This window comes from Pinus tabuliformis, chromosome Q, assembly GCF_031772625.1.
Source record: "Pinus tabuliformis cultivar Carrire ecotype Pingquan chromosome Q, CPIR1, whole genome shotgun sequence".
Taxonomy (NCBI): domain Eukaryota; kingdom Viridiplantae; phylum Streptophyta; class Pinopsida; order Pinales; family Pinaceae; genus Pinus; species Pinus tabuliformis.
In genome coordinates, this window is record NC_142296.1 from 649,638,196 (window position 1) to 649,653,449 (window position 15,254).

The following is a 15,254-nucleotide window of genomic DNA, read 5'->3' on the forward strand; positions in this document are numbered from 1 at the left end:
TTGCCATAGAACAATACATGTTTGAGGTTGGATAAGAAAACTGCCATGGTTGAGGATGGTAATGTGTGCTTGATGAGGATTGCAACTAAATTGGATTAAGTGGATGATTCTTTTAAGGCAATGGTAGCAGTGTATAATGGATTGAATCTTGTAGGATGTTAGTAATGCTATTGGTATGGGTTTTATGTTATTACTTATAGACTTCTCATTAGTGTTCCACGGGGACGCGTCCCCCTGGGTGGGGAGCGTGCCCCCTCGCTCCCCCATGCTACGAGACAGGGAAACTCTTGGGGAAACATTTTCCCACATCCCGCTTTTGGGGAAATATAGTGAAACATCGGGGGAAACATTTCCGCAGTGAGGGAACACATTTCCCTTGTAGGGGGGGTGAGGGGACGCAAGGTGTACAGAGGGGGACACCAATTTTGTAAATTATTGACAAAGACCCTTTGAACGCAATTTCTTTTAAAAAAGGCAATGATTTATGACAGGGGAAGCCTAGTATTTGACCATATTGCCCTACTAATGTTATGCAATTCATTGTAATGTTAATTTCTTAAAGTAAAAGTGACATTCTCCTTTATCTTTCATTTTCATCCTTTTACTCAAATTTTTAACCTTACCATGAAATGACTCGGGATGTTTGAGAGTGGTTCTGACCTCATTGGATTTCATATGGAGAAAGTAGAAATTTAGCTCTCACTCAAAATCCAACAAACTTAACAATTTTCCTGGGTTTCAGGATTGAGGGGATTGCAATTTCCTTAGATTTTGTCATGTACAAGGGTATGGAACTAGTATTTAATCAAGAACACCAAACCCTCTATGTACCTTCATGTTACTGGCATTGGTTGTCAAACTCCTCTATCATGAACCAACTAAAAAAGTACCCATCACTGAAACAAAATCTTGACTTGGCATGCTATGCTTTTTCTATCTTGTTTTAATGCTTAGAGGGTGATATTGGTGATGAAGATCCCAATATAGGCATTGACTTTGATGATATGTAGGTATTTGTTGTAGCATGATTTTTTTTGGGTGCTAGAGGCCATGTGAATATTGTTTGTTATGTATTTTTGGTTTAAAGATGGTTTACTTGGTGCTATTTTGGTTATTTGCACCCTTACATGTTATATAAATGAGAAATTTTGCTTTTTGTGTATAAATGGTTTGGATTCATATGGATGCACATGCATATATATGTTTTTCTTTAAAATTTGAATGTTTTGTGTGTTTTTGGTTGACCAGTTTTTTGGTCTTGTTTTTTTACTGGTTCTAATCAGTTCTCGGTCTGGGGGGTTTACTGGTTCAATGATTGGTCTAGTTTTGATAACATTGTTTTAGACTTCAACATAATGCTATGTTGCACGAAACTTCTAAGAACTCGACGTTTCGGGCCGTACCCGAAACTCTGAAACTTGGCCAAAACTCGACCATCATGTAATCATCTATGAAAGTTAATATAGGCTTGTTTTTCCTTCTAAATTGTCATCTATGGGTCTTGACCCCTTTTGTCTTGCAAGATAATGTGTTATTCACTTATATATATATATATATATATATATATATATGCATGCATATATGGCGTTTTAGTTGACGTTTCTGCCGACGTTTCCATTTTTGGGAGGTGACGTTTCTAAACGTACCCGTTTCGGAAACTCCAAAACGTTTCGGCGTTTCATGCAACTTATTAGGCATAATGTCATTGTCACATGATGAATTTACTTTTAGATGTGCATTGTATAATTTCAATGGTCAAATGATGAATTTCATTTAAATGGAATTATGGAACATTGCATAATGTCAAATGATGTTGAAATTTGATGACTGAAAAAAAAGTTTCTTGCAATCCCAACCCGGTTTTAGTTTCACCTTATCACTCCCATTCAGTTAAATGCCCTTTCCCATAAACATACATTCAACATATAGAATTCTGGAAATGAAAATTTCAGATTAAAACTCATGGGACTATCAACACATACTGAAAATAAATATAGACATAACCAGATCAACAACACACATAAAAATACACATAGATTTTTGGTTAACTTAGACCCAGACAAAACCCTTTCAATCTTCTCCGGGAAAACGTGTTAGATAGCTCTTCAAATTAATTTATCTTTTAAGTTAAGGAAAAATACATTTGTAGAGGAAACAAAACAACAAAATACAACTTATCTCTTCAGCGCAAAACTCCTTGAAAACCGTGCCCACTTTGCCTCGATTTCTGTGCCCACTTGAAGCTGAAAATATGTACTGTACGGGCCCCGTACAGATTGTACGATTTTTTTTTTCCAATTATTTTTCAAAAACTTGTCTCGAACGACATGCAATTCACAACATTCAATGTTGTTCGTACTATACCTTCTGCGGTCTTCTATCCCTTGATTTCCATGCCTTGCTGCAACAAATTTCCCCTTCAGAATTTTTCTTCAGCTCTCAGACTCCTTTCTCCAATCTGTTCATGAAGAATGAATGCAGTCTCTCTTTTCTTTTCCCCCTTTTGTTTCCCTAAATGACTTTTGGGCAACCCTAAGATCTAATGGCTCGGATCCATTTGGATCAAGGGATAAGAATAAATGTGCATTTAATTCTAACTTTCTATTTTTTAACTCACCCATTAAATAAAATACCCACATTGTACTTTATGTCTAAGGTCACTTTTCACTTTATAATTTAACATTGACTTTACCACTTATAAAGTCACTTTCACTTTATAAAGTCACATAGGAAAATAATTATTTTGGACACTTTTCCCTAGGTAGAGACTAACCCATGGGAAACCACTTGTCCAAGGTACATTAAAAATCAACAAATGATAGATTCAATTTACTTTTAGATGTACATTGCAGAAATGATAATTCATAATAGTCTAATACAAAATAATGAATTTCAATTTAGATGTAGATTTCATAATTATTAAGATTTACTATTTAGTTATTCACATATTGTTGGGATTCTATTTTTTATTTTTATATATTAAATTTTTAATAATTTTGTATTTTTTATGACTCCGACGTCCCCCCATTTCCCCGAAATTTCCTTAAATTTTGGGGTTTCTTATATATGCCCCCCTTCTGCGTATCCCTGCTCCTGCGCTTCCTGGTCTTGGAAACTCGGTGAAACATTGCTTCTCATGTAGTTAAGAAATCTATTTAAGAGGAACTAAGAAATTTGTTTAAGTTATTTTCACTTGAAGGTTGAACAAATTTTCAAAATTTTGTAATGGTAATTGTTATTGTTTTAGACTATTGGTTAGCATATGCCATCATACAATAGACTTATGTTTGATATTGTCAAGAGGAATTGTGGTATTGTCAACCTCTAGACTATATGGTAAATCTTAGATCTAGCCATTTTTAAGTTGGTATACTGAAATTTTTACGGCTTGTGGTTTGTCTCGCTCTCTCTCTTATATATGATGTATCTTAAGGATATCATAATCTACCTATCCCTCTCAAACCAGTTCCATTGGTTATGCACATAAAACTCCACTTGTTAGTGAGAAGCACACAAGGTGCAAGTTGCAAGTAATAAATGTGGTTTCGAAGCTCCACAACATGATTGTTGATAACAAAAATCTGTGAAAAATTGTGGATTTTTCTGCAGCAAACAGATTGGAACTAAAAACTGGCAACACCAGCTCATAGATTAGGTCAAGCCCGAGGTACTGAAAATTGGTTTTACATACATTCATGCATACATAGTGTGATGCGTTTCTAACACATTTTAATATAGTTACATTCTGTGTGATGAAAAAGCTTTAAACAAAATTTTTGTTAGGGCTGAGGCAACCTTAAAAAGAATAGGTGATATTTTTCCATGCCAATAACAAGATACCATTCTGACAAAGATATCACTTGAGTTACATACACATCATTGCAATGGTGCAATAAGTTCAGAAGAAACATTGGATATATTGCAAGCACATTGATATGCAGTTATTTCATTTCCTTTGCCTTTACTCCTGGAATTTGCTATTCATAAACCTAAGCAATCACTGGATTCATGTTTCCTCAATTGTGGAAAGCTGCAATCCTATTCTTAACTTTGATACACAGTTATCTGTTTGTTTCCCACACTTGGAACACAAGTACAAAGAAGAGGGAGAGATGGTTATAGTGTTAGTGTGGATGCAATCCTACTCATGTAACTAGGTGTCCTGTGATGAAGTTAGCATTTTCTGCACAATGAAAGGTCGTAGCACCTGTATGGAAAGCTATATATCCCCATGTTGCTAGCAATGTGAAATGGTAAAGAAAATGAGAAACAATGGGACAAGAAACACGGACCAGAAGGTTTTGGGTAATGAAATGGTTCCCTCTCATCTCCGATCATGCATGTTATGCAGATAAGAAATCCATTTAGTTGAATACAAATCCATTTGAGACTCAAAAGTAACCTACCATTTGTAATATATCTGATAAACTCTAGAAATCAAGGATGCAATAATGAATAGGAATGCGGCTAGATAGTAATCAAAATATTTGTCAGAATGACTTAAAAGCTGCAAATGGGGGGGGGTCTATTCTGCCTGTGACTTGCGGGACTTACATGTGACCCCAACAAAAGAAAGCAAAAGCATGAGCAGGAACCTGATGGGGGGCTATATAATCTACCTGCTTTCATCGATCCGGCAAGGCATGGTTGGCATTTTCCCTTTTTCCTTTTATTTTTTAAATAAAATAGTGCCTTTTTTAAAAACATGCTTCCATAGGCAGAGAAATGCCCAAGAAAGAGTAATCCTATCAAGTTTCCATTTCTTGATCATTTCCTGGATAAATAGTGTCCTGTTGTACTGTTTCTGATAACATAGAGATAGCCAGGCCAAACGTCTCAGTGAAAGCCCTCTCATTGACGACCCTCCTCTAAAGTTCACTGCCATATGGTCATTACCACCCCTTCAAATGTGTAGGACACTCTCATATGGCTCCTCCATTTGATCATACAACAAGGCCACAAGGGAATCTTAATGCCTTGGAGCCTTTTACCAAAAATGTGCACACCATCTATTGAAAATTATATCGTATTCCTTCTGTCCTTTCTACATTGGACAACTGTAGATGTTTTATATGCTGCTCACTACAGGTTCACTACAGAAGCTTGTATGTACATAGGACTTAATGGACATTTGTAGATGATCCTATATTTTTTCTTATTTTGTTCAATTTGTACCTCTTTAGACATATTAAAAGATACATCCAATGCGACTACAATGTGGGATTCCAAAAGCAGCTCCTAGGTAATGCGGAAAGTAACATAAAGAAAGAGAAATAAAAAGTGCTGATCTGGTGATGTTATGTGTGTGGTGTATGGATATGCTAATCTAACTTCACCAGAATCAATTTTTTGGGATTAGGAAGATAATCCCTTATGGAATTCCTGATAATTTAGAGCAATAATTTCTTGTGCAGGGCATGGTTACCTTCCTTCAGATCGCTTGCCATCACTAAGAACAGAGTTATTGCAGTTTCTGTTGGTAAGAATGAGTGCTGAATGTTCACAGTATAGGACAAGTTCTGATGTTTCAAGTCAAGCATACCCAAACCTTTGTTATCTCTTGTGGTTGGATACTGAAGCTACTCTTGAAGTTTTAAAATGCGCTTTCCTAGAAGATGGACCTTTCAGTGTAAAAGGGACAGATCTTTCTTCTATTTTGCCATATGGAATTAATTCAGAGGAGGGCTTGAAATCAGAGTTAATAGACACTAATGACAGGAAGACATCTGATAATGGAATATCTTTGTCTCAAGCTTTGATTGATGCTCTAACAGAAATTCTTGAAATGAGTTTTTCCGGAACTGTAAGATTGTATAATGCAGAAAGGCTTAATGACAAAGGTTATGAGAAGATCTGGCCCTCCAGGAAAGAGATTGGTAATTTGCTCGAGTTCATTGCATGCTTTATTGCAACTAGACATGCCATGGTTTCAAAGGCTATGCTGATTCGCATCATGGAATACTTGGCTCCCAAAGCTGACCTCATAATAGGAGATGGTTTAGATGGATGCAACAGAGAAATCTTAAGAAGAAGAGAAAAATTAATGTTTGCACTTTTGAAAGCAGTACCAGAGTCAGAGTGGGACCCTGCCTATACTTTGGAACTTGCTCAGCAGGCTCAATTCTATCAGGTGTGTTATAGACTATGGTAGAAATTATATAAAGGGCCACTACTATACACATCTTACCTTGTAAAAAGCTATGCTTATTTCTGGTATTTCCATAAAATTATATAATTATTTTATTTGAAAGCTGTATCATGAATGACAAATATGTCTGCAGGCATCTAGTCTTATATATATGCTGAAGGGCCAGTATATTGCAGCATTGGACAGTTATATAAAAGATGTGGGTGAACCCATATATGCTTTTGCTTTTATCAGCAACTTGTTGAAGCAATTGGCAGATGTTAATGGTTCAACCTTTGCAGATTTTCGATCTGCAGTCCTTGCTCGTATCCCAGATCTTATCCAACTAAACAGGTATTGTGAAGAACTGCGGCAGTTTTTGCCCTTCAGTTTTGAACCTCCTCTAGATAAATTGAGCATTAAATTGATAGGCAATTGAGAATGGTTATGACATATTATACCTTGAATTAGATTTTGTTATAAAATTTGCACATTATAATGAATTTAGCTTAAAGATTGTTAATTGCATATTAAATATTGCTTGCTTTAGAAACGATTGGCACATGACTTTTGGATGCTTTTTTCATTTTGCAGAGAAGCAACATTTCTCTTGGTGTTTGAACATTTTAAAAAAGAAAATGAACAGATAATGTCTGGACTCAGATCTCATCCAAAGTCTCTCTTCCTCTATTTGAAGACCATAATTGGTGTTCATTCAAATGGTATCCTTCAATATCCAACGGCACCACTAGAAGGCAATTCAGAAATATCTCTTTTTGGGATGAGGGGATTGGATCAGTCCAGGGAACTTCAAGATTATTTGGATAGAATCTCCACTTTACCTGAACTACTCCGACGTGATGGCATTGAAGTAACAGATGAGATGGCGGAGCTATATCTTGAGGTGAGTGCGATCACACATTTTTGATGTTTTCTTGAACATAGAAATAGAGAAAGGAATTCAATCAACTTATTACAATTTTTTCTTGTCCCTGTTTTGAAGCCTGTTAGTTGTTTTTGTTTAACATATCATTCAGTGTTCTCTGGAGAAATTCATAACAGCCTTGTATTGTTCTCTTCTGCCTGATTATTTTGTATCAGACTCCCAATGCTGCACTATCCATTTAAGCATTCAACTTATTTATTTCTTTCTCAAATTGTAATTTTTATCAGGATGCACAGTATTCCTCTCTTTTTATCTCGTCTCATTAGTCTAGATAATTGTTGACCCAGGTCATTGGTAGGAATTTTATCTTGCATGAATTTAAGCTTATTAGGATTTGGTTTTTATGTTGTGCACGCATGATTCATTCATGGTTGGGTTTAAACTGGGTATTGAGCTCTTGTTCACTATTTATGGGACAAAACTTCCCTTCCATGTACAAAACATTCTACAGATCTAATAAATGTACTGTTGCGAAGTTGCTAATTGTCATAATCTTTTATGAACTGTACAATCTATCTATACTAATAGCTATGGAGACCTTGAGCAAACACGTTGTCATTATCAATATTGCAAAAATCGATTGGAAAAAAATTTGGTGAAGATCATGAACTTGGTACAATGGAAATCTCATGGAAAATATTGGCAAACTTAAAAAAATACAAAATATATTCATTTTTTAAAGAAACTAGCAACAACAATCAAATAATCATATTGTCATATAAGAAAACTGATATATAAGATGTCAAATGATATGTCCACATTATCTGTTGATTACTGTTAGTGTCTAGTGAAGACTCAAAATCAAATACCCAATACAAATTATGTTAAAAATATATATTATATGTATTTCATGAATAATTTACAATGATCTTTCTACTATTGATTGCCTCTTCCCCTTTTACGGGAAAATGTAGGGCAAAGGCAATGGAATCATCCTTTAGAAGAAGGAGGTCCTGTGGCTGAAGTTGAACATATTTTGGTCACTATCTCAGATTGTGTAGATAGTTGTACTGTTTCTAGCACCTAACTCTCCTCTTTCTGAGTCTCCTCCACTTCTAATTGGCTAGGACATCCTCCCTTACCACCTGCACTGACTATCCTTCTCGAACCACTCATGCCTCCTCCAAAAGCAGCCTCTGTAATGAACATTACACACACACACATCAAATAAATACCAATAAATGTGAATGAAGGGTCACATGCTAACATGACCGAATGAAAGGACATGGCACATCGACATCTTGACCTGTTATTGTGTATACATATGGTCACTTAGGTCATCGTGAATGTGATATTATTCATCATATCTTATTTCTTATTTTATATTTCTTGTCCTATATGAAATTCTGTATAATGTCCTTCTTATGTTGGGTTTTTCTTAGTAAATGAACTTTTTTTTTCATTTCATTGGAATCCGATCAACATTTTTTGGTGCAGCCTTTGGGCACTCATCTTATTGTAGTTTCTGTTATCTTCAGGGTCTGGACCCACAATTAGCAGCTGGTTGTTTCAAGTGGCAGTCTAACTGTTCTATGTTTTGGTCTTTTTCGCCAAAATCCAGTGATATCATTCTAGCCAAAATTATAATTTTTTGTTATTTAAATTACATTTTTAAATGCATAAATGGATTCAGTACTCTGAAAATTCCTGTGGCACTTGGATTTTTCAGACTACACAACTCAAACTTGCGATTCCAACAAATATTTGCTAGATTTCGGGTTAAATTGACCAGAAAACATGCCCAAAAAAGGGTCAAAATATATAACAGTTAGACTGCTTTTAAAAATTTTAAAATTATACATTAAGGAAAAATCAGGGTGAAAATTTCTGGAATCCAATTGATATCTTATAATTGAAATTAAAATTGTGGGAACCATCTCTACCTACCAAAAAGACAAATCTGTGATATATAAAGAAAGTTTAAAGAAAGAAACATCTAGAAAATCCAGGAGCAAGAGTGCAAAAGTATCAAGTCTGTTGCCAATCATTGTAATAGTGAAACATTGTCGATTTGTTGAACCAAATTGGCAATTACAAGACGTATCACTTCAAAAGTCACAACCATTGGGCTGAAATATTTGAAAAGCAAATCCGTTGTGAGTCTACAGCTGCCTTTTGGGAATTGTTGCCAAGAAGTTTCACGTAGGCCTAATAATATGCCTGTATAAACCAATAAAATTGTGGATGACTCGCATCAATAATAGGTCAACAACAGTTGCCTGGGTGTGTCAGGCTGGAGCGGTAAGGGTCAAGAGCACACCATTGGAGTAGTCTGCCATCTAGAATTATCATTGTCAACTACTAAACGAGGAAATCAGGTAATTAAATTGGTCCAGCAGTGCTTTGCAGTCTATTTGCTGCTAGTGACCACTGACAACTAGCAGAAAGAAAGATTTTTTGGAATCAGAAAGAGTTGTTTAAACTGCTCTTAAATGATAACTGCCATTTATGATAGAATACAATCCTTCTCTTGGGAACTTTTGGGCACGTGTGGTTGACGCTGTTCACAGCAGTGTTTTACGACTCCGACTCCGACTCGGCCGAGGATCGACTTCGACTCCGACTCCGACTCGGTAATGAATCTGCCGGCTCGATTTCAATGACTCGGTCGTTGTAAAAAATACATTAAATATTTATTTTTTTTATAAAAAAACATAATTTTAAAGATTTTCATTCATGTTTCCAAACACACAGCATTATGATATAGATGGAGAGCTGAGAGATTTAACTTTACCAAAAATCCATTATCATTGAGAGAAAGCTCTAAGGTTTCAGAGGCTGTCTTTGGTGAGCTTCTTCCTGTGACAGATGAATACGGTTATAATGGATTTGAGGACTTTGATAAGTACTTAAAATCTTTAATGAAAGGGCAGGATAATTCAAATAGCTCAATATCACTACCTGCTGTTGATGAAATATTTGATGCATTAGGACCTGTTTCTAGGAATGGACAAGATCATGTTATCTGGGATGATATGTTTATGCCATTGGGAGATGGAAGCAGTGCAAATTTTTCCTCTTATTCGTTTGGAGTTTCTGCTGGCACAGCAAACCCCTCTGATCCGTCCATAGATAGGAGCCTCCAGGGAGGGAGATTTTCTGAGAGGAAGTCTGAACATCTTTTAGATGCTGTAGTAGGCTAGTAGCTAACATACGTGCACCACTAAATCAGAGCACAGATGACAATATGTCAACTGAGCATACAGTCTCAAAATTAAGCAGTGCACCTTCTCTACACAGTGCCTCAGTTAAGGCTGATTCTTGTTCAACTGGACCATTGATTGGTTGCGAGCAAAAGCAATCTGAGTTTGTAGGCCATTCCCAGACTGGAGATGATGCTGATATAAAAAAATTGCAAAACTCTTTAACAGATGAATACCAGCGAGAAAGAGTTGTAAAAAGATCACTGCATGATTGTTCTTTAAAGTTTCAGCCAAGTTCCTGGGCTGAAGATTGTCATAGTGCAAAGTGCGAAAATATGGGGCTTGCTCATACAAAGAAGTCAGATGAGCCAGTCAAAGTGAATAGGAAAAGAGCCAAACCTGGTGAGACCGTGAGAGTACCAGACCAAGGCCTAAGGATAGACAGCAGATTCAAGATCGAGTTAGAGAGCTGAGAGATTTAACTTTACCAAAAATCACAAAAAAAAGTGAATTTTTTTTAACTGTTTTGCTGCCCAGCCGTCTTTCATTGACTCGGCCTGGTCAATACGGACCCGGCCTGGTTGACCGAGTCAACTATGACTCGGCCTAGTCATTGGATGACTCGGCCGAGTCATAGTTGACTCGGTCAACCGAGCCGGGTTGCTGGCCTGGTCACAAAATTTTTTTATGGCTCGGTATGACTCGGCCGTTTCCGAGTTGAGCCGGCCTGGTTGTAAAACAATGGTTCACAGTGGTCAACCGAGGATGTATTGGGCTATGAAGTTATTATTTACGCTTGTTGGTTGGTGCTTTAATCAGTGTTGAAATTTCAGTACACCAAATTTTTACACCGATAGGCATGTCTATATTTTTGTGTTTGCTAGTTTATGTGAGTCCTGAGATGACTGTACGACTAACCTGGTGCTTGAGTAGCCGCGACCCAGGGGCATCTTAGCCGTCAAAATCACCTAAGGATCACACCTGGCCAGGGCCACACCAGCCTTAGCATTGCTGGATTTTTGTGCACGGAGTTTCGAACCGGTGACCTTTACGCCACATAGTGCCTTAACAGAACACTCTGCCGCCATCTATTCTGTGCCCCGTGGGCTTGATAGAGATCTCTATTTTGGAATAGGGCTTTGAAAATTTTAATTTAATTAACAATAATTAATAGGTGGATGGTAGGGATTTAACCTCTAAGGAATATCCACGAAATATTTTTAGTAATAGTCAGGGATATTTCAAAGGTATGCCCTTCTTACTTTTAAATTTAATTAAAAAAAATTGTTATTAAATTAAAATAAAATATATATAAAATATTTTGACTGTGAAATGAGTTATGGTTTTTTGGGCATGTGGTTTTGATAAGCCATGATATTGGTCCATGGTATTGTAACAAAGCAAGGTTAAGAATCTCCATGGTAAAGTGGGGGTGAATCTCTATAGTTCAGAATCTTGTTACGTGTTTTTTTTAAATGTATATATGCTTAATTGTAGGATACCCACCCGGAATATTTTAGAAAAACCCACAAAAATTTCGGAGTTTATTTGTCTTTGTTCACTGTGGTGTTTTGACAAACAGTTGGCATATATAATCTGCTGTAAGTATGCTTCTTTGTTTGGGCTGATATGAATGTGCAATGCCAATATAAATAATTTTAAAATTGATTGAGAGTAACATCACAATGATTTTATCAAACACAGCAAGGGTAAACTTAACTGAACAGCCATTAAATGGCACCATCCTTCACTGAGTTATAGCCCAAGAAATTAAAGGCTCATAGCCATATCGTTGCAATGATAAATAACAAGATAAAATATAGTGAACAAGGGAGCCTGGGTTATGCACTGCTCAAGAGAACTTTCATCCACAGTCAGCTTCAACATTAAATAAACAGAAATTCGAGCCATGTACAGGAAGATACTCATTCCTTTCCAAAGTGCATATTCAGCAGGAGATATTTGGCATACATCCGCTTACAAACTCGGTCTCTAACAGCAGATACAGCTCGACCCTTTCCAGCATACAAACCCAGCCTTAAAATGAGTGATTCGACCAGCAGATAAAAGGATAACTTGGCCCCACAGAGAGAGATGGCACAACATGAAATATGACTAGCAACTGATGGTAGAAACTCATCCCTTTACCCAGTCCTTTGTCCAACAGTCAATAGAGATAAACTTGGTCTTCAACTCAGCCAGCTTGGTCACCTGAATGACTATACTTGATCCAGCAAATGAGGGACTCAATCAGCAGTGTAAATGGAGAGAACTCATCCCTCTTTAACTGAAATTAAACCCAGCAACTCGACCAGCACTGAAAGATGGGAACTCGGCCCTCATACAATAGTGGAAACTCGGCTCTCTTTCCACAGAACTTCGACCCCTACAGCAAGATTAAACTTGACCCTCCTTAGCAAGGAAATCGACCCAAGTCTTTGTGATTCTCAGACCATACTCAACTTGGTAGCTCAATTTGTCAAGGATATATGAAAAACAAAGATTAGAAGACAAATTCAACTGATAACACTTTTTACCTCCATTATCTTCCGCAATTTTTTTTCTTCTTGGTAGCACAATGGAGAAATATGAGTGATTTCCCTCTCTAAACTAACTGGGGTGTATAGTTTCAACACCAAAGCTAGTACTGGCAGCTAGGGTTTTTTAAACAACTAGCCCTCCCCGACCAGGATTGCTGGCCCTCAAACAACTTTAGCTTCAAATGTTTGAGCACCTATTCACCCTCCCAAGTGGCATCCTTAACAGGTAAATCCTTCCACTTCACCAGGTACTCGTTCACGGATCTATTCCTCAATTTCCGCTCCCTTGTCTCCAAAATCTCCTCTGGAACCATAATTAATATTCCTTTCCTGTCCAATGGTGGGAGCTCAGTGGAAGTGACTACATGCTGCCCCAAGGCCTTTTTGAGGCACAAAACATGAAGACATTGTGAATTTTACATCCTTCAGGAAGCTCAAGCTCATAGGCTACTTCCCCAACTCGTCTTAGGATTCTATATGGCCCATAGAACCTGAATTTCAATTTTTTTGGCTTTTTTGTTTTGAGTGATCACTGCCTGTGGGGTTGAAGATGAAGGAACACCATGTCTCCCACTTCAAAGCTGAGCTCTATCTTGTGCTTGTATGCATATACATTTTGCTTGTTCTAAGCCATCTGCAAGTTGTCTTTGAGGACTTGTAGGATATCTTGGTTCTCCTGAATCCAATCTTTAGCCAAAGGGACACGATTATCCCCATATTTGCAATTTGCAAATGTTGGGGCATCATATCCGTACAAGTGCTTTGAAGGGCATCATACCAATAGACATGTGGAAAGTGGTGTTGTAGTAGTGCTCCCCCAAATGTAATCACTTTACCTATGCCTTTCGTTGCCCAGATACATAGTTTATGAGATAGCCCTCCAACCACTTGTGAACTATCTTGGCATGTCCGTCAGTGTGTGGGTGGTAACTAGTGCTCGGTGTCAGCTCAATCAGTCCCCACAAGTCTAAATAACTCCTGCCAGAAGCTGCCCATAAATCTACTCTCTTTTTCGCTCACGATGGTTTGCGATAACCCATGGAATCAGAAGACCTCCCTGAATAACAACTCGACCACCTTTGTTGCTGAATATTTAGATGGTATGGAAAAGAAGTGCGTGAACTTCATAAGCCAGTCCACCGCTATGTATATATGCAGTCTTTACCCTGTATCTGAGGTAACCTAGTGATAAAATCCACATACATGTTATCCCATTTCTGCTTAGGGATAGGGAGTGGCTGTAGCAACCTTGCCGAATAAGTATGTTCAACTTTGTTTTGTTGGAAGATGCTGCATTCCTTCACAAGCCTCAACACATCCATCTTGAGGCCCTTCCAATTGAACCTCTTAGTGATTTTCCTGTAGGTTTTTAAGTACGTGGGGGTTGTGCCAAAGGTGAGCTATGAGAAACCTACATAATATTCTCCTTGAGGTGTGATTCTGGTACCAGATAGATCCGGTTCTTGTAGTAAATGATGTCGTCCACGACTCAATATCTGTCATCTTGTATCATTCCTTCCAAAATCTCAATCATCTGCCATCTCCATGAGTGAGACTCGAGAGAGTGTGTGGCATCCACGAAAGGGCATCTGATACTACATTGTTTTTCCCCTTGATGTACTTGATCTCAAAGTCATTGGCCTGCAATTTGCTGATCCACTTTTGTTGTCTCACACTTAACTCTTTTTCCATGAGGAATCTTAGGCTATTATGAGCTGCCTTTACTTTGAACCTGTTCCCCACCAAATATTGCTTGATCTTGGCCAAGACATGCATTATGGCCAACATTTCCTTGTCATAAATTGAATAGTGCCATTCATAGTCTTTGAGTTTGCGGCTCTCAAATGCTATGGGTTGGCGATTTTGCATCAAAACTGCTCCTATTCCCATCCTCATAGCGTCACATTCCAACACAAATGGCTGGGTGAAATTTGGCAATGCTATCACAAGACATGAGCTCATCACTTGCTTCATCTTTTAAAAGGTTGCCTATGCTTCATCGGACCAATTGGAAGCCACTTTTTTGGTGAGGTCTGTTAAAGGAACTGTTAGTTGTGAGAACCCTTTAACAAACTTCTCATAGTATGTGCAAAGATCGAGGAATCTCTTCGATTCAGTCACATTTTTTTGGGTAGGCCACTCAATAATAGCCTTAATTTTCGCTTAGTGCACTTGCACCCCGTTCCCTTAGATCACATGCCCTAAGTAGAGCATCTTTGTCATCCCAAAGTCACACTTGGCTTATTTTGTGTAGAATACCTGTTCCTCCAGCATCCCCAATACCTCGTCCAAGTGTGCAAGATGTTTCTTCCAAGTATTGCTGTAGATAAGTATGCCATCAAAGAATACCAACAAGTACTTTCTCAACTGTTTATTGAACACATGGTTCATGCATGACTGAAAAGTTGTGGGTGCATTGGTTAGCCCAAACGACATAATCAGAAACTCGCAGTGACTGTTACCCACCACTAGTGGGTGACCCCACAGGAGAATTTCTC

General features: G+C 37.6%; 1 protein-coding gene across 1 annotated transcript in view; it reads left to right on the plus strand.

The window, feature by feature from the left end:
- SETH5 (transducin family protein / WD-40 repeat family protein) overlaps positions 1–15,254 on the plus strand; it is a 220,733-nt gene that overhangs the window by 156,225 nt on the left and 49,254 nt on the right. Inside the window, exons 10-12 of the mRNA XM_089385020.1 lie at positions 5,415–6,130; positions 6,282–6,481; positions 6,722–7,031. Of these exons, the coding sequence (XP_089241146.1) occupies positions 5,415–6,130; positions 6,282–6,481; positions 6,722–7,031 (1,226 nt within the window). The remainder of the gene's footprint in view (positions 1–5,414; positions 6,131–6,281; positions 6,482–6,721; positions 7,032–15,254) is intronic.